The 19,806-nt window shown below is 48.0% G+C and overlaps 1 protein-coding gene across 3 annotated transcripts in view; it reads left to right on the top strand.

Moving 5' to 3' along the window:
• The first annotated feature begins 3,018 nt into the window (after positions 1-3,018).
• Rbp6 (RNA-binding protein 6) overlaps positions 3,019-19,806 on the top strand; it is a 1,084,430-nt gene continuing 1,067,642 nt past the window's right edge. For 2 of the 3 annotated variants that reach the window (XM_075684111.1, XM_075684110.1), the window contains exons 1-2: positions 3,019-3,342; positions 3,418-3,458. In XM_075684111.1, coding sequence (XP_075540226.1) covers positions 3,275-3,342; positions 3,418-3,458 — 109 coding nt within the window. In that variant the 5' untranslated portion in view covers positions 3,019-3,274. The remainder of the gene's footprint in view (positions 3,343-3,417; positions 3,459-19,806) is intronic. The other variant, XM_075684112.1, reaches the window with a different exon arrangement.

The raw sequence follows: 19,806 nt of genomic DNA, 5'->3' as shown, positions 1-19,806 counted from the left end.
TAATTGAAAAATATGCTGCCTACTTTTTCGTATAAAAGAAAAGGTTAAATTTGGCACAGTCGAAGGGAAAAAAGCTATTTCTCCGTTCCCGTCTATTTAGACGGAAGCTTCCGAGCTGAAGCTTCTTAAGCGCGACCATTTCTATAAGGAAGTGACACAGCCTAGGGAGAAACTGCTATGTTTGGGAGATCGGTGTTGTCATTCCTTGGCAATGACGCATATCAAGTAGCACCATAGCCTGAAATAAAATGTGAGAATCTTCGACTTTCCGTTTTCTTTTTTTTTTTTCGTAGTTTAGTATCGGGACAAAGACCCACAAAAGCACTTTGATGAGTCCTTACGTCAAAAATTAGAGGCTAAGGTAACATTCTTTCGAGGCGTGTTCGAATTTCGATTCCAGGACTAGCGCAGAGAAGAAGCAGTCATTTTAGATGTCAAGCTAGAGTGCTTTGCTTGCTGCTACGAATCGGAAAACATCAGGAAAACTCGATGTACGAGTGGGAAACAGCATTTTGCGAATACCATGAGCAGGAGGAGGAGGAGGAGGAGGAGGAGGAGGAGGAGGAGGCAGGGATGTTAACCAGAAATGCGTCTGGTTCAAACACCACGAAATCCTTACCGATGCAGTGGGAACACATACGGCCGTTAGGAGTGACGTAAGGCCCGCTGTAAACGCATACTGTGAGGTCATGAAAGCTGTAGTAACGAAACTTTTCTGTGTTAACTAAATTATTTATGACGAATTTCTGCAGTGTGCCGTTTTCAATAAAAGGCGGGAATGGTAATAGTCACTGAAACTGCTCGCAAAGCTCTGTAAGTTATGCGCGAAAGTAGGTAAGTCGTTGCATATTCACGTGTGCACCTCAAAAGCAGTGATCTACTGTGAACTTCTGCGTTAAATGGCGAAGAAGCATCAGGTTTAGGAAACGAGTCACCATTTTCCATAAGCTTATCCAGTAAACTGCCCATTACCTGACATGTTATAAAACATGTTTAACCTTCAATATTCCAGTATGAAAATAAGCACCTCAAACTAACCTGTGCTGGTTTGATACTGGGCTGCACCGCAACATTACTGTCCTCACAGTGAAGCAAGATTGGCAGGAGCGAATTCGTCCGCCCGAGTGCCCCTTACATAGCATATCCGACGGCCATAGGCGAGTGCTCTCTCTATCTCTATGTAAATTAAACTGTGTACAGGGGAGGTTGGCATCAAGGGTAACGCCTGCTATTATTTCTCTTTGAGGCAAGCAGTACGTATAAAAAATTGGCCGGCTAAAGCAAACAAAGGAGAGAAAAAAAGAAGACTGAGACAGTGCGTAACAAAGATAGGCTGGCTAAAACAAACACAATAAAGAGATAAAATATCAACATAAAAGGCAAATACATGTCCGAAAGCGCTATTGCAGAGTTCCCATAAGATTAAGATTGGAGCGTAGTACGTCGCAAGCACAGAATCTTGCGTAGTGCCCTCGTATTGTAAGGTAGACCGCGCTCTCTAGAAATGCAAGGGAATTACGAGTGACTCTTCTATATTCTTAAATGACGTTACTTGCGAGCGATCTCGCTGAACGTGACTCGCACGAGTCGTTAACTTTTACGTGAGTGTTGGTTCGTTCTTCTGTGCGCGTGCATGAACGCTTGAGTGGTTATTTTACGACACCGCATCTTCCCTATGCTTTCTGAGTTTCAATGATCCAGTGTGAAAATCATAATTAATATTAATCATGTAAACATATACAAACACCAAAGAGAGAAAGAGAAGAAAAATAAATGAAGGAAAAATGGCACACCACAACACACCACACACAGGGTACGAGCAGCACAGACGAGAGTGGTCCCGTGGTTGATAAGACCACCAGCACAGCTCTGTAATCCCCATATAGAGTTGAAGCACGGTCTTTTGGAAACACTATATCGTTGAGCGCAGTTCGAGCCAGATTAAGCTTTTAGAACTTATGCAGCAGCACATCGCGACAGCTGTTGAAGCATTCTATTACTGCAAGTGTTCAAGCGTTTACCTGTAGTGTCCATAAGCAAGGCAACGACGAGCATGCGTCAGTATCAGGAAGCATTTCATGAATTTTAATAAACTTCTTAAGCAGGGTGCTCAACTTATTTTATTGTTTTGATCCAAAAGGAAATTATGCGTGAAACGAAATAAGGTAAGTCCATCGAACTTATTCATCAGGAAAATATGTCATAATGTCGGAGACACTTCGTGTGTGTATGCGAAGGCGCTCTGGGGACGAAGGTTGCTGTGTAGCTGAGGGAGCGGCAGTTCTTCATCGAGTCCTTTATGGGCACACTTGAGCGTTATTCTGAGCGTTATTCTGGAGCGGACGCCGCACACAATGCGCAATACAATTTTTTATTACAGGCACTTAGTTGTTGTCATAGCTCTCTAGTGCTTGCGTCGAAAGCAGAAAATCAAGTTTTTCCCACCGAGCTGCTTACGGCGTGATATGAGGCAGCTCATTTCCGCTAAGTCATTTCTCCTCCTGCTCCACGGAGACAACCGAAGACCTGCACGTGCTATATCGTTGTGGCGCGCGCACGCCTTTAAAGCGACGAATAACTTCATTTCAAAAGCATTCGCTTCCGACGTAGTGCGTCTAATAAGTTGGCGCCGTGAGAGGCGAGTGACAGAGGAGGAGAGACTTGTTTTTGCCGCACCGAGTATCTTCTCATTGTAATTAAATTTAACAATTTGGGAAGCAAACAAAAGTGGAGAGACGATCGTTCGCTACGCGCACAAAACGGCGCGGCGCCCGGGCAGCCAGCTTCGGCGCAGCGCTACCCGTGCCGGCCGTGGGATGTCGCCGCTGCGGCAGGCGGCTCGTGGCGCCTGCTATTTACAGCCGAGGGCGAGGGGCGGTGCAGTGAGAGGGAATGCGCAACGTGTGACGTGGCGAATTACGTCACGTGGCGGCCAACGCCGAGGGCCAATGGTGTGGCTCACCGGGGGCTTCGCGGTGGGCGCCCGCGGCGCCCTCTGCGCGGCTGCGGCGCTCCGGCGGCGGGGTGAGCCAAAAGCGTCGTGCGTGTACTCAGTCGAGGCCTGCGCAGAGGGCCATGTTCGCGTAGTGTACGGCCGAGCAAGGAGTCATTTACGTTTAGCGTCGAAGCAGCCCAACGCCGGCGAGTGCTGTCGTCTCAAGTCGTGCGCCCATCTGTGCGCGGCGTTGTCGTCTGCTCGACCAAAGTGTGCCCGTGATTAGTAGTGTGTAGCAGCCCCCGCTCGGAAAGCGCTTCTCGCCACCCCCGTGTGACCATGATCATGGAAAACGACAGTCAGCCGACCAACCCGGCCAGCCCCACGGAGGCGGCCCACGACCCCGGGTCCGTTTCCGCGACGGCGCGATCGCGCGCCCAGCTCTGTCGCGGGTCTTACACGCCCCCTTTCTTGTCTTGCAGGAAGATGTTCATCGGGGGCCTGAGCTGGCAGACGGCGCCCGGTGAGTACTCCTTTCCTCTCAGCAGTTGCTCCCTGCCGCCGCTAGCCTGAACGGTGTTGGGCGCGAGCGCTGAGATTCTCCTTTGGGAAGATCTTGTGCACATGCTTAAATGGAAAACAACACCCAGTCGCTCTTGCTACAGCACATAACGCGCCTCCAGCCTTCACTGTAAGCGGCACTGCGTGTCAACCACTTCCAAACGCTGTGCATACATTTACTCTAGTTTTTCCTTTACGGAATGAATGGGCCGAGCACGTCGTCTGGCGGCGCAGCGAATGCGCTGACTTGGCCGCATCGCATTCATCCGCTCGCGCGAGAGCTGTGCGCTTTTGCCGCGAGTGATTATTGACCGAACGGCCGTCCTTCCTTCTTAGCGTGCGGGCGCATCTCTCTGAAGTGGCTCCTGTACCGTCGACACGGTGCCACCTTTTCTTGCTGCACTTTGGCCGCCGCTGTGGGTTCGCGATGTTGGTCGCCATTAAACTGCTTTGCGAAAATTGTGCTTTTAAGGATGGCGCTCCAGAGGCGCTATATTTTTGTGGCTTGTTGTTTCTCATTTCTCTCAGTTACTAAAACAGATCTCACTATGCGCGAAACAAAAGCGCGCGATAGAAAAGCGGCGCGCCGCTGACGACGCGTGTGAAAACTAGTCCCCCCGAGGACGAAAGCTTCAAGTGCAACGCCGGGAATTGAGGCTGACTTGCGCGGGCGTATTTAACAGCAGACCGACGACTGCATTCGACGTCGCTTTGGTGAACATTCTTGCACCTTACTCACTGTCCCGTTTTCTAAAATGTCCGTGTTTACGAGCAAGATTTTGCCATCGGCAACTTCTAACTATTAATCTTGCTTTCATTTATTTCTACTCCAATCAGCACGAGATTAGGTAAAACGGCGTAGCCTGACAAGATATGACGTGAACAACGGCAAATTGCATGTAATGCGTTCGAAGAAACCGTTGACAAACTCCCTGTTCTAAGCCAATATTTAAGGCCACGACATTGAAGCTAATCTAATAAGATCGAAAATGAGCGTATGAAAGCTACAAAAAAGAAAAAGAACGAAGGAGAACAGGAAAACAGGTCAATTTGCTTTTCGTACAGCGTTCTCACGGAACACTTCGCGTGAAGATGACGCGACAGTCATCTCTTGTTCTTTTGTGGGACTGCAAAGTCAACGACACATTAAGTCACGAGCCATTTCTCCTCTAACTTACTGTGAAGCTACAACGTGTCCAAACGCGCATTCTTGGCATTGCCAGCCAAATGACCTTGTTTTATACGGCAATATTATCAACATAAACACAAGCAGTACCACTAACAAGAACATAATAAAAGTGCCGTCATGGCTTCTACTTCATGGGGCTAGCTGTGTTTACCGTTGCCAGCAAAGACGGACACTTGTACAAAGCGGATGCTCTTGCACATTATGTCCAACACATACAATGTCGTTCTCCCATTTCAAGAGGATTATTCATTGACGTCTGTTGCCGATTGGGGGACCACGTTCATTGGTGTGGCGCATCAGCCTTGAAGCTTACCGGACCTCGCCAGTTCATCCCTTTCTTTCAGTAGAATATATGCGCCTGCGAAATGAAAAAAACTAAGCGTCACCTTTAGCGTGTGCCGACTGCTTCACCGCGGGGCTGTTAGGTTTACTGAATCGCTTAGCACAGCCAGCAACAGAAAAGGAAATTTTGGTGAAATTGAAACATTGCGTTACTGAAAAGATATGAACTCAGCACCTGGTACATTTTAACAGTTGTAATAACTGCGGGCGCACAATTTTTCGTGCAGTGACAGAGGCCCTAATCACACAGTTTCAACTAACGCAGTATACACGCAACGAGGCTGCTCAAAATGACGAGAAACCTGCCTGGCCTCTGCGCTCAGTGCGAAGGCAGCATTAGACGTTTTAGTTTAACGTGTTTAGCGTAAAGCGGGCTTAGCGGAAATGCGCATGCGCAGAGCAGTAAACGACCCACACCGTTTAGCGTACGCACGCCATTTCTAAAATTTAACGTTACCGTCTTTGCGTGGTTTACGTAGTTTACGCAAAACATAGCGGCGGTCCCGGCCGTCCGCTTCGAACGGAATTTGGCGCTCGTTTTGTAGAATTGACTTCGTAGCAAATGGCTGTGTGAACGGCATTCGCTCAGCCTCCGGGCGCTTCGACGACGGAGTATTGCGAATAACCTTGTATTGCGAGTATTGCGAGTAATAAACGCTTCCCTTGCCTTTCGTACTTTCCGGACGCGTGCACAGATAGAACCATTTAGAAGCACCGTGTGTGGGAAATTCAGAGCGTAACGTAATAGCGTCCCGCACGTAAACTACGCTATCACGCTATAATAAAAGTGGCTTTCTGCAGAGTTTGTTAGCGGAGCTGTAACGCTGTTTCCCTCAACCTCGCTATTACGCTAACGTTAAACTAAAGCTGTCCATTAAAAGAACGTGTTGCTGGACTGGTTGGTCTATCATTACGGGCTTCAACAAAAGCCTATCAATTGCGTCTGTCGTTCATCCTTGCACAAATTTTTCGATCGCGTAGAAAGCCTTGTTTCAATGAATGAATGAATGAATGTGTGGTTTTTATTGGCACAAGGGCCAGGTATGGCCAAAGAGCGCCATGCAAGTATTAGTGATTTCGCAGTGGAGTGATGGGTTATATGAAGTTGATGTGACGTGGCTGTAAAGGGGCCTAAAATATAGTCACTGTAAAGTGTGTAAAATGTACGTGTAATAAAATTATGGCGATGACAAATGACGTGTACTATGAGCATTAAGGTGCATTGCAGAATAATGATGCGATATAAAGAATGCAGAAGTTTCTAAAATTCACTAGAGCACCATGGCCTCGTTAGGGCCCCGGAGACACAAGGGCCTGGAGGCATGTGCTATATAAAACAACTGTGACAGCGGCATCCTCTGGAAAGAGGATGCGCTACGAATTTCAGGTAGTGTAGATACGAAGGAGGCATCTGTGCAATATTTTGTGTTCGAAGTACCAACTTGTGCGCCACTAAAAAAAATAGACCATTGTTGAAGTCGTCGCCATTACAGGTCGCCGCAAATGACGTCCCAACGCAGAACGCTGGGATCCAACGCAGCTTCTCGGCACGATTATGCAGGCACTGACAATCTCGGAGAGAGTTTGTGACGAGTTTTTCGAGAGCCGATTGCAGTGCGCTGAGCGCTGCGTCGCGTCCCCGGGCGCTGTTTGCACAGGCGAGAAAGAAGTCTTGAGGGAGAGAGAGAAAGAGAGATTAGGCCGGAATAAAAAAGCACGTATAGCATAACTCAAGAAAGCATGTAGAGCATAGCTGATTAACTAAACAAGGCCATGCGACTATTTGTCACCGCCCCGTTTTAAAGGTGATGCCTATAAATCATCATCGTCATTGGTACCATGCAAAGGCCGTTGATAGGAAAATTTGACAATTACCAGTCCTGCAGCTTTGCCAAGATATTCTTCATTAGTACACATTACTGATTTATACCCAATTTAGCTAAACTGAAATGTTCTTCCAGCTAGCCTTTAAAGTGTGCGCTTGTTAAGACCAGCAGCACTTTGTCTGCCGCAACTCGAACTAAGATAGGTGCGCACCTTCAGATTCAGACATCTTGCTAAGCATCGTACGGCAGTTGTTCTTGCCGCTAATTCTATGCATGCATAGAATATTGCTAGCGAGTCCGTCGCTAGAAATAATTTGCAGAAATTATTTTGCCCTTATGATATGCATTCGTTACCTGCCGTGGTGACTTAGCGGCTATGTTGTTGCGCTGCTAAGCGGGGGGGGGGGGGGGGGGGGGGAGCGGGATTAAATCCCGGCGGCCGCATTTCGGTGAGGGCGAAATGCAAGAACGCCCGTGTCCCGCGCGTCGAGGTGAGACATCCCCGAGTGGTCAAAATTAATCCCGAGTCGCCCACTACAGCCTGCCTCATAATCAGATCGCGGTTTGGACTCGTCAAACCCCAGAATTCAATTCCCTAATCATCGGTCGCGCCGGTTGGGCCTTTTCTGTGGTAACTAACGAACGGTGACTTGAACGAATGAGGAAGTTTAAGATAACGAGCAAAAAGTGTTTGCCAAATGTTTACCCAATGCTCCCAAATTAATTCGTAAGCGACAGCGGCTCATTGGCGCCAGTGTATCGTGGCAGTCAAGTCCAGCGATGGATGCAAAGTGCAGCCTTTGTTTGTCGACAACGAGTGCGCGAGTGCTCGAAGAACCTGAAGCTCTCTTCGAAGGCCGCTTGCCTGTGAACTATGAACTGCAGGGCGGAACCTGAGACAGTGGGTCCGAAACCGTGGCTATACTGTTCCTACCTGCAACTTCTGCTGGCTTCTTCTGATTTAATCTACAGTCGGCGTCAAATGTTTTCGAGGCCGGGTAAGGATTCCCGTGCACTCTGTTTCTGCAGCCAGTGTGGCACTATGCTGGGCGCATATCTTAGTGCAGACAGCAGATGTGAGTTGCACGCTTTGCACCTAGGTGGCTGAAATGCTCCGCTTTTCCGGAGATTTAATTAATTAATTAATTATAAGTTAAAATATCATGTCACATCTAATATTAGCGACGGCAGCGCCTGTAATGCCTGTATTTCAGACAGACAGACAGGCAGGCAGGCAGGCAGGCAGGCAGGCAGGCAGATAGATAGATAGATAGATAGATAGATAGATAGATAGATAGATAGATAGATAGATAGATAGATAGATAGATAGATAGATAGATAGATAGATAGGATGCCACAAACAACCAGGAAATGACTGGAAGGCTTTATTTATCGTTACTGCAAAATGCCGTCGCCAAAAATGAAAATAAATAAATACAGAAAAATTTGGAGGACGCTTAAGCTTCGTCTTTAAGACTGGAACACGATAGCTTTCAAAGATCCTTGAGTGCTTCTCACGCTTCCCGGCAACTGCAGCTTATGTAACCGTAATGTTTACCGGGAAACGCTAGCGGCAAACGCTATTCACGAAGGCGAGCTTTCTGGTACAAACGACGATGCGGCGGAAGTGGGCGCCATCTGGAGGTTTTGCAAAAAAACGGGCGCGTCGCTTTATAGCCTCCGAGATTAAAGCGGGAGCGCGCGCAAATCTTAGAGGCCATGGCCACCCAATGAATGGTATAAATGCTAGAAAAGGTGTTTGTGTGTGAGTTTCCGCGTAACAGAATTATGTTTTCTCGTGTACTCAAATTACAATCCGACCCCATCCTGTCTGTAGATTGTGTTCAGATTATACTTGACGATTTGTTCAGACGCATGTTAGTTTGAAAAATTCAATGAGTTCAGTAACACTTCAGCGTCACTCGGATGGCCTGCTTGTTTGGGGTTCGGAATGATGTTTTGCGATCATCATCATCAGTAGCAGCAGCCTATTTATGTCCACTGCAGGACGAAGGCCTCTCCCTGCGATCTCCAATTCCAACTAGCACCAGCAAATTTCCTAATTTCGTAGTACCACCTAGTCTTCTGCCGTCCTCCACTGCGCTTCCCTTCTCTTGGTATCCATCCTCTCACCCTAATTGTCCAATGGTTATCTAATCTGCGCATTACATGACCTGCCCAGCATTATTTTCTCTGTATGTCTATTAGAATAGCGTCTATACCCGTTTGCTCTCTCATCCAAACCGCTCTCTTTTTGTCTCTTAAAGGTATGCCTAGCATTCTTCGTTTCATTGCTCTTTGCGCGGTCCTTAACTTGTTCGCAAGCTTCTTTGTCAGTCTCCAAGTCTCTGCAGCATATGTCAGCACCGGTTAAGTGCACCAATGTTATACTTTCCTTTTCAATGATAACGGTAATCTCCTAGTCAGCAGCTCACGATGTCTGCCGTATGCGATCCAACACAATTTTATTCTTCTGTGAATTTCCTTCTCATGGTCAGGGTTCCCTGTGATTAGTTGACCTAGCTAAACGTACTTCTTCACAGACCCTAGAGGTTGACTTGCGATTTTGAACTATTGTTCTCTTCAACCCCACTCTTACACTCTCCCTGTTAAGGTCCTCAATCATTTGTTGTAACTCGTCTGCAGTTTTGCTGAATAGGACAATGTCATCGGCAAACCGATGGTTGCTGAGGTATTCGCCGTCGATCCTTTATGCTAAACCTTCCCAGTTTAATAGCTTGAATACTTCTTCCAAGCACGCAGTGAATAGCATTGAAGATATTGTGTCTCCTTGTCTGACTCCTGTTTTTATAGGTATCTCCCTACTTGTGTAGAATTAAGCTGGCTGTGGAATTTCTCTAGATATTTTCCATGGTATTTACGTAAGCGGTCTGTACTGCTTGACTACGTAATGCCTCTGTGACTGCTGGTATCTCTACTGAATCAAATCCTTTTTCGTAATCCATGAAAGCCGCGGATTTCTCGATAACCTGATTAATGACATGGATGTAATACACTGTAGAGTATCCTTTCCTGAAGCTAGCCTGTTCCGTTGGTTGAATAAAGTCCGGTGTTGCCCTTATTCTATTGGAGGTTACTTTGGTAAATATTTTATATAATACTGGGAGTAAGCTAATGGGCCTATAATATTTCAGTTCTTTAACATCTCCCATTTGTGGATTAGTATAATGTTTGCATTCTTCCAGTTTTCTGGGACCGTTGAAGTAGATAGACACATCGTATAGAGAGCCGATAGTTTGCCTAGCATTATGTCTCCTCCATCTTTGACTAAATCGACTGTTACTCCATCCTCTGCTGCCGCTTTTCCCCGTTTCATGCCTTGCAAGGCCCTTCTGACCTCATATCTAGTTATAGGAGGAGCTTCCGTATCATCATCATCAGCCTGGTTACGGCCACTGCAGAGCAAAGGTCTCTCCCATATTTCTCCAACTACACCGGTCATGTACTAATTGTGGCCATGTTGTCCCTGCAAACTTCTTAATCTCATACGCCCACCTAACTTTCTGCCGCCCCCTGCTACGCTTCTCTTCCCTTCGAATCTAGTCCGTAACCCTTAATGACCATCGGTTATCTTCCCTCCTGATTACATGTCCTGCCCATGCCCATTTCTTTTTTTTTTATTTCAACTAAGATGTCCTTACCTCGCGTTTGTTCTCTCACCCAATCTGCTCTTTTCTTATCCCTTAACGTTACACCCATCAGTCTTCTTTCCATAGCTCGTTGCGTCGTCCTCAATTTAAGTAGAACCCTTTTCGTAAGCCACCAGGTTTCTGCCCGTACGTGAGTACTGGTAAGACACAGCTGTCGTACACTTTTCTCTTGAGCGGTAATGGCAACCTGCTGTTCATTATCTGAGGATGCCTGCCAAAAGCACCCCAGCCCATTCTTATTCTTCTGATTATTTCCGTCTCATGATCCGGATCCGCCGTCACTACCTGCCCTAAGTAGATGTATTCCCTTACCAGTTCCAGTGACTCACTACGTATGGTAAACTGCTGTTCTCTTCCGAGACTATTAAACATTAATTTGGTTTTCTGCAGATTCATTTTTAGACCCACCATTCTGCTTTGCCTCTCCAGGTCAGTGAGCATGCATTCCAATTGGTCCCCTGAGTTACTAATCAAGGCAATATCATCAGCGAATCGCAAGTTTCTAATGTATTCTCCATTAACTTTTATCACCAATTCTTCCCAACCCAGGTCTCTAATACCTCCTGTAAACACGCTGTGAATAGCATTGGAGAGATCGCATCTCCCTGCCTGACGCTTTTGTTTATTGGGATTTTGTTGCTTTCTTTATGGAGGAATATGGTGACTGTGGAACCGCTATAGATATCTTTCAGTATATTTACATACGGCTCGTCTACACCCTGATTGCGTAATGCCTCCATGACTGCTGAGGTTTCGACTGAATCAAACGCTTTCTCGTAATCAATGAAAGCTATATATAACGGTTGGTTATATTCCACACATTTCTCTATCACCTGATTGATAGTGTGAATATGGTCCATTGTTGAGGAGCCTGTACGGAATCCTGCCTGGTCCTTTGCTTGACAGAAGTCTAAGGTGTTCCTGATTCTATTTGCGATTACCTTAGTAAATAGTTTGTTGGCAACTGACAGTAAGCTGATCGGTCCATAACTTTTCAAGTCATTGGCGTCCCCTTTCTTATGGATTAGGATTATGTTAGCGTTCTTCCAAGATTCCGGTACGCTCGAGGTCATGAGGCATTACGTATACAGGGTGGCCAGTCTATGTAGAACAATCTGCCCACCATCCTTCAACAAATCTGCTGTTACCTGATTTTCCCCAGCTGCCTTCCCCCTTTGCATACCTCCCAAGGCTTTCTTTACTTCTTCCGGCGTTACCTGTGGGATTTCGAATTCCTCTAGGCTATTTTCTCTTCCATTATCTTCGTGGGTACCACTGGTACTGTATAAATCTGTATAGAACTCCTCAGCCACTTGAACTATCTCATCCATATTAGTAATGATATTGCCGACTTTGTCTCTTAACGCGTACATCTGATGCTTGCCAATTCCTAGTTTCTTCTTCACTGTTTTTAGGCTTCCTCCGTTCGTGAGAGCATGTTCAATTCTATCCATATTATACTTCCTTATGTCAGCTGTCTTACGCTTGTTGATTAACTTCGAAAGTTCTGCCACTTCTATTCTAATTGTAGCGTCAAAGGCTTTCATACATTGGCGTTTCTTGATCAGATCTTTCGTCTCCTGCGATAGCTTACTGGTATCCTGTCTAAGGGAGTTACCTCCGACTTCTATTCCACACTCCTTAATGATGCCCACAAGATTGTCGTTCATTGCTTCAACACTAAGATCCTCTTCCTGAGTTAAAGCCGAATACCTGTTCTGTAGCTTGATCTGGAATTCTTCTATTTTCCCTCTTACCGTTAACTCATTGATCGGCTTCTTATGTACGAGTTTCTTCCGTTCGCTCCTCAGGTCTAGGCTTATTCGAGTTCTTACCATCCTATGGTCACTGCAGCGCACCTTGCCGAGCACGTCCACATCTTGTATGATGCCAGGGTTCGCGCAGAGTATGAAGTCAATCTCATTTCTAGTCTCGCTGTTCGGGCTCCTCCACCTCCCCTTTCGGCTATCCCGCTTGCGGAAGAAGGTATTCATTATCCTCATATTATTCTGTTCCGCAAACTCTACTAACAACTATCCCCTGCTATTCCTAGTGCCTATGGCATATTCCCCCACTGCCTTGTCTCCAGCCTGCTTCTTGCCTACCTTGGCATTGAAGTCGCCCATGAGTATAGTGTATTTTGTTTTCACTCTACCCATCGCCGATTCCACGTCTTCGTAGAAGCTTTCTACTTCCTGGTCATCATGACTGGATGTAGCGGCGTAAACATGTACAATCTTCATTTTGTACCTCTTATTAAGTTTCACAACAAGACCTGCCACCCTCTCCTTAATGCTATAGAATTCCTGTATGTTACCAGCTATATTCTTATTAATCAGGAATCCGACTCCTAGTTCTCGTCTCTCCGCTAAGCTCCGGTAGCACAGGACGTGCCCGCTTTTTAGCACTGTATATGCTTCTTATGGCCTCCTAACTTCACTGAGCCCTATTATATCCCATTTATTGCCGTCTAATTCCTCCAATAGCACTGCTAGACTCGCCTCACTAGATAACGTTCTAGCGTTAAACGTTGCCAGGTTCAGATTCCAATGGCGGCCTGTCGGGTATTCTAAGGCATTCTAAGTTCCTAAGGCATTCTCCATTAACTCTTATCACCAATTGTTCCCAACCCAGGTCTTTGAATACCTCCTGCAAACACGCTGTGAATAGCATTGGACAGATCGTATCTGCCTGCCTGACGCCTTTCCTTATTTTGATTTTGTTGCTTTCTTTATGGAGCACTACAGTGGCTGTGGAGCCGCTATAGATATCTTTCAGTATTTTTACACACGGCTCGTTTACACCCCGATTCCGTAATGCCTCCATGACTGCTGAGGTTTCGACTGAATCAAACGCTTTCTCGTAACCAATGAAAGCTATGTATAAGGGTTGGTTATATTCCGCACATTTCTCTATCACCTGATTTATAATGTGAATATGGTCTATTGTTGAGTAGCCTCTATGGAATCCTGCCTGGTCCTTTGGATGACAGAAGTCTAAGGTCTTCCTGATTCTATTTGCGATTACCTTAGTAAATACTTTGTTGTTTCTAGTGCTTACTTACTTAGTAAGTACTGTGTAGTTTCTGTATACTGTTCATTATTGTTTCGAAAAGAGTACTCCTGAGTCCTCTGGGTACTGTACAGGTCAGTATAGATTTTCTTGCGATACAAGGCCCTTAACGTTCACACAACGGAAAGCACGAGTGCATGCACGATTCACTCGCTGCAGAGGACGGCTTCGCCTCCCAGGCCTGGCAGCGCTTGAGAAGTGTCCGGGCCGCAATCGAGCGCTTTTCACGCGCTCTGCGATGACCTCCCTCGCGACGTCGATGACCTTGAAGCGCCAGGGCAAATAAAGAAACAACAACCAGGAAGGTGCCAAACATTCCTGTCCCCAATATACCGTAAGGCGCATCTTGACGCTCAAAGAACAGTCGCCTTGTATTTCTCAAAATGTGACACTTCCTGAACTCAGTCTAACTCCTATGTAGCTAAAGCACTACGAACGAGAATAAAGGACAAACTGCTGACAACATACTTCTACTAACCAATTGAGTTAATGAAATGATAAATTAATGGAAATGATAGTGGATTAAAAAGACAAGTGACCGCAGGTCGGATGCGAACCCACATCTTCGCATTACCCATGCGATGCTCTTAACAATTGAGCTACCGCGTCGCCGTGTTGGTCAGAGCATCGCACGCGTAATGCGAAGACGTGTGTTCGTATCCCACCTGCGGCCAGTTGGTTTTTTCATCCACCATCATTTATACTAATTTATGATTTCTTTATTTCAATTGGTAAGTACAAGTATGTTGTCCCTATGTTGTCCTTGGCGTCATTGTTTGTTGGCTAACGATAAGGCTCAACGAATAACTTATTTACTATAAAGCAATAAATAAGCTTTCTGATGGATGCTGGAAATTTTCCAAGTAAATTGTTTGGTTTTACGTGCCAGAAATGCGATCTGATTGTGAGGCACGCGAAGTTGTAGACTCCGGAATAGTTTCGGTCACAAGTGGCTCTCTAACATGAAAAAAGAAAAAGCAAAAAGCGAAACATATTATAGTGGAGGGCAAAATGGCTTGTTGCGTTGAAAAGCGCAACAAGCAAAGCGTGGTCGAACGGACCACAATGCCGCCCAGTGAGACGCGCAACCCGTGCAGCGGACTCCTTCCTCGAGCTCGGACGGGTCCTCATCGCGTTCGCCAACGGCGCACGATGAACATTCAGCGCGCCCAGTTTTGCGCAGCGATTGGTATATTGTGACGGTGGCAGTGCGAATTGTACATGTTTATAACCGTGTGTCAAGAGTGCGGAAGGGACTAAACGAAATCGTGTTCCCGGAGCGCAAAGATGGGGGTGTCGCCCCTTCGTCTTGCGTCGATGTTGAACAGCGAACGCCAATTTGAAAGTCGTGTGGGCGGCCAGTGCGAGCGTGTCCCCGCGTCATCGTCGATGGGAACTAACGTCGGCAGATTGGCGTTCGCTGTTCTGCGACGCCACGCAGCGCGCGCGCTTGCGCACAGCCGGCGCGCGCTTGCCGCGTCGCGCTGCCCTCGCGCGCCGAGCCGCCGACGTCAGTGGCTGCCTTTCTGCAGCTGCCGGCGTCGCGAAGGCAGGCCGCGCCCGTCCGAGAACGCCGTGGATGTGGCACGCGGTGTGCTGGCATCATTTGCTCGCGCATTGAAATCCTGGCTCAAAGTGGAAACGAGCTGTTATGCATTCATAATCACACACACACAAGAAAGAACACACGGCCCGATGTAGAAGTCGTCGTCTCAGCGCTCGTCCTGTGTCCTTTCACTCCGTCGTCGGCTTGTTCACGCTGTTACCATTCACGCTGTTACCAGCGTTGCAATATAAAAAGAATGTAGTAATATGGAAATACAGCTCTTCCAGAACCCTTGTAACCAACGTAACAAATTCATGTAAAATGTAAAATGACATATCAAATGTGTCCTCTTTCAATGATCTAATGGATTCGGTTTACAGAACCGCGGTATCTGTTCTTGATGCAGAGCTATGAATTTGTAAACTTCCAGCTTCTTTTTCAAACGGTCGAATATTTGAAAATCATTTTAGCAAAATTCAAGCGCTAAATCAAATTTCCGCTTCCAACAGTCACTAGAATTTAAGTTTCTCGCTCAAATGAAGAAATTTCACTAAGATCGGTCGAGGGTCATCTCAGAAAAACGTTTTTGCGCTTTACATGTATTTCAACAGGCCGCGTCAGAGTTGGACCCGAGCTAAAGCTTCCTCTTAATGTTAACGGAGATCTGTACTGCGAATTCGACGATAAAGCCCTGGCGCTCTTTGCGTGATATTTCAGCTGCCTGAACAACTGCAATGCGAGGGCGATGACATCTATGACGCAGCACCAGAATATTCACTCGGCTGAGAGAAAGGGGGAAGACGACGGGCAGAATCAACGGATTCCTGGACTGGGCACGTTCCACCAGCCAGCTGTCTTCTTTATTTATTTTTTATTTTATTTGCTCCTCCCTATTTCATGCTGCACTTGTAAACCGACGGCACGCACTGCGTATATCTTGTCACGTGTTTCAGCGTTGTTGCCTTTGCGATCGTCATGAGCTGTGGGCGCGCAGCTGATGTGTGACGTCACACTATCGTCCGTTGTCATACAACGGTTTAGAAACGTTCACAGCACGTGCGCCTTGCTATTGCAGCCGCCTGCGGTCCTCGCCCTTTCTTGTGCTCGCACATTATTGTTGCGCGGCAAAGCTGTTTACGTCGCTGGCTATGCTCTATTGAAATGCTTACCACGTTGATTTGGTCTTTCAGGACCGTACCATCTTCAGTGAACAATTCAGGCGGCTGTAGCTGCCGTTCAGATTTACACAACGCCAGGAGGAGCCCCTGTATAGAAGCGGCGGCGCAGCGTCGTCTCGCTTACGACGTTCAGGCGTACATGGGAAACTGCCATGGTGCGGTATCCTGCTCGCGTGTCGCACACAGCAAGAGAAGCCAGCGTTATTGTGAGGAGCGGTAGAGTCGAGGGAGAACACTTGTACGAGCTCGCTTTCAGCGTGCGCTGCGGCGTCGGAGGTGGTGGGCGTCAATGCGGCGTCGAGCAGGTTTCCTCTGACTGTGATTGATTGTACGGCGGCATTCCTCGGCATAAACCGATCTGTGCTGCCGTTCTTATACACGCGTCTCTTCTCGGCTGACGAACGGAGCTGAGTCGGCGGCGTCGCTGCAGTGATGACCCTTGGCCGTGTCGGTAGCAGAGCAGACGATGTCGCTCCTTCGTCGGCCGCTAACGCGCGCTTTTCGAGGAATGTCCTCTGAACATGACTTGAAACTTGTCGCGTGCTAAATGGCGGTGGCATCGCATCGTTTAGCCTCTGTCAACGCAACGTGAAATTCACTCTGTTTCTCTTACACCGACGCGAGAGACACTCCTCCGGCGGCATCCGCTTCGCCCTATCGTCAACGCATTACGTCGATGACCTAGAGTCAACTTGTTGGACGCGTGTCTTTCCTGTGAGCTGCCACTTCCCGTAGCTTACAGACAATCAACGCGAACTGGATCAGTCGAGAGTGCGGGGAGCTCTGTGGGGCATACATTTAGCGTACAGCTTCGTGGTATGCGGAACCGTACGTGCTGTGTACTGCGATAAAGCCTGCCTTTCTTGTCGCCACGGCGAGCATGCAGCGATGTTCGCGGACGGAATTAGATTAGCGGAACCGTCGACGAGAAAGTCGAAGGGCGCTCGTGCCTCGCTCGGCAGGCACGCGAGAGGTTCGCCCGGTGTCAAGGCTTCGGTGGTCGGCTTCGCGTTGCAAACACTTTGTAGGTTGCGTGTCGCGCGCCACATTATCTGGTCGACCGCGTAGCGCGCGGATTTCGTCGCCAGAAGGTCGCCCTTCTGGGTTCTTTTCTCAGCCTAACAGTTTCGACACGTTCTAATGGCACGCGTCACCATAGAGAAACACCAAGGTCATACTAGCAGGCTTTCTTGGATTTGCATTGGTCGTGACATGAGCGTGGTGGCGTTGTTCTTTGCACACACAGTCCTGCAACGAAAATACGCACGATAACAAAGACCGGTTCACTGTTCGTCGCCGCCACCTGCAGCGTGGTCGGCGACGGCACTCTCGCCGCCGCGGCGCTGCTGCAGCCAATTTCTGCGCAATTGCACCGCATTGTCGAATTCGCCATCTGCTGAGTTCTTATTGGCCCACAGGGCTGATACGGCCGCTCTGATTTTCTTTCTTTTACTCATACTGTTGGCCTTTCGGCCGTTACAGGGTGGGTCAAAAGCAGCACTTCAACAATTAGTACAATACATTCCAATAATACATATATCACGAAAATAAAAACAAGTCAATAGCAGTTTTTCCGCAGTTAGTACTGTACATGAATAAGGCAGTACATGAATAGTGTTTGAATAGGCGAACAAAAAAGATACACAAGCGAAATATTCTACACATGTATTACATAGCAGCCGTTTCGACAATGTGACCGAATTTGAGTGTGCAGAATATCGTCCCCGGTCCCTGGAATGATTGCGAATATTCCCTACGCGCGTATCGCGGGACGTTATAGCAGGCGCTCGCGACAGGGTTGATTCCAGCCGCCATTGTGGCGTTTGTCTTCCTCGACTGCGGCACGCGCCCAGCGCCAGAACCACACGTACGCGTAACGCGCGGCTTCCCCGCATAGTTTTCTTCGTTTCTTTGGGCTTGGTTGCGTCTGACCGAGAAGTGTTCTGGCCAGGGCGGGTTGGTGTAGCATGACCGCGTATGGTTGCGCTGCAAGGGTGCCACGCACAGGAACACTAAAAAACAAGAGACGAAGTTGGGCCTTGCGCTCTACAACGACTGTTCATTCGTTCGCTGCAGCGCTCGTCATACGATAACAAAACGACCAGCCTAACAGACGCACATAAAATGTGCGCTTCTGATGGAACATTGGCATGCATCAAACCGTATCAGAAGGCACGTATGACACACGGGACTGAACGACGCCTCTTGCTTTCCGTGTCGTGCAGCGCCATTCACCATGCAGTTTGTCCTTCAGAGCGAGCTTGCTGCAGTGGCCGGTGGGAAAGCGATGGGGCCGTTATTTCTCTCCTACCGGACTAAGAAGTTTTGGAAGTGAGTGTGCACTGGCCATTTGCTAGCGTTAACGCGTATAGATGAACCAGCGTGATCGAACCTACGGATCGGACCACATCGATGACGTGGCAGGCCAGACGTGTACTCGGCGAACAGCGTTCTTTTCATATCCCGTGGATGACGTAGGATTCGCTCTTGTTCATGAGAGGTGAGGTGACCACCTAGGCAGAGATAAGGCCGCTGAGATGACACAGGAGCAGGCTGCCTCCTCTCAAAGCTCCGAGGTCTTGCAGTAATGTGTGACTAGTTGAAATACCGGAAACAGTGAGTAACGGTAATATGCATAGGTACTGCAAATCGAGTAAAAAAATGCAGCAGATACAACGCGTTGGAATGTATTTAGAGCGAAGCTTTGTGCGAGAGCATAGGGACTCATACACGAGTCTGTGCTTGTTGAATGTGTGCGTAGAGTGACACTGAAGGCTTTATTGAGGCATCGTAGACAGGCTGATGCAATGTCGCCGCCGCGGAGGCGAGCGCCACCTCTTGGTGGTGCAAGGAATTCAGCGCAGCACGCGGCGCGTGTCCTCCGCTGTGATTGGTTGTCGCCTAGAGAACAGCGACGTCGAAGCACCAACACTCACAGAGGTTCGCGAAGGTTTAAAAAAATAATGGAGGCAGCGGTCGTTGCGTGCGGTACTCGCAGAGTACGCAGTAGCTCGTTTCGATTGTAGCGGACGGTTAAATTGCGAAGCGGACCGCTCGAAAGAGCGCATCTCTGAATTACAGAAGCCATCGCTGCGGCGAAACGGTGACGGGACAGTGATTGCAGTGTTTTGTTTTCGGGCGGCTGATTGATACAGCTACCGGCTTGACGACCACAAATGAAGCGACGCGATGACAGCGAGGCCGAACAGCGCTTGCGTCGATAAGAGTGGCGATAAGAATGCTTGCAGATAAAGGGAGCCTGCCTCGTGTATTAATGGTGAGATTGGTCCCGGTGTGTTTATTCCCGCAGCATTTTCCCGGCGTTGGCGTTTACTCTTCCTGTTTTGCTTGCCGGAAATAGCAGCGCCGTCCCGAACTGGTCGCACACGCCACGCCGGCAGCAAGGTCGGCCGCCGCCGCCACGCGGATGAAGCCGGCCGCGTTTCGGGATTGGCAATTGTCCAGCTTGTCGGCGTCCGCCACGGG

Source organism: Dermacentor variabilis, chromosome 3 (assembly GCF_050947875.1).
Source record: "Dermacentor variabilis isolate Ectoservices chromosome 3, ASM5094787v1, whole genome shotgun sequence".
NCBI classification, from domain to species: Eukaryota; Metazoa; Arthropoda; class Arachnida; order Ixodida; family Ixodidae; genus Dermacentor; species Dermacentor variabilis.
This window is presented reverse-complemented; position numbering and strand designations above follow the sequence as displayed.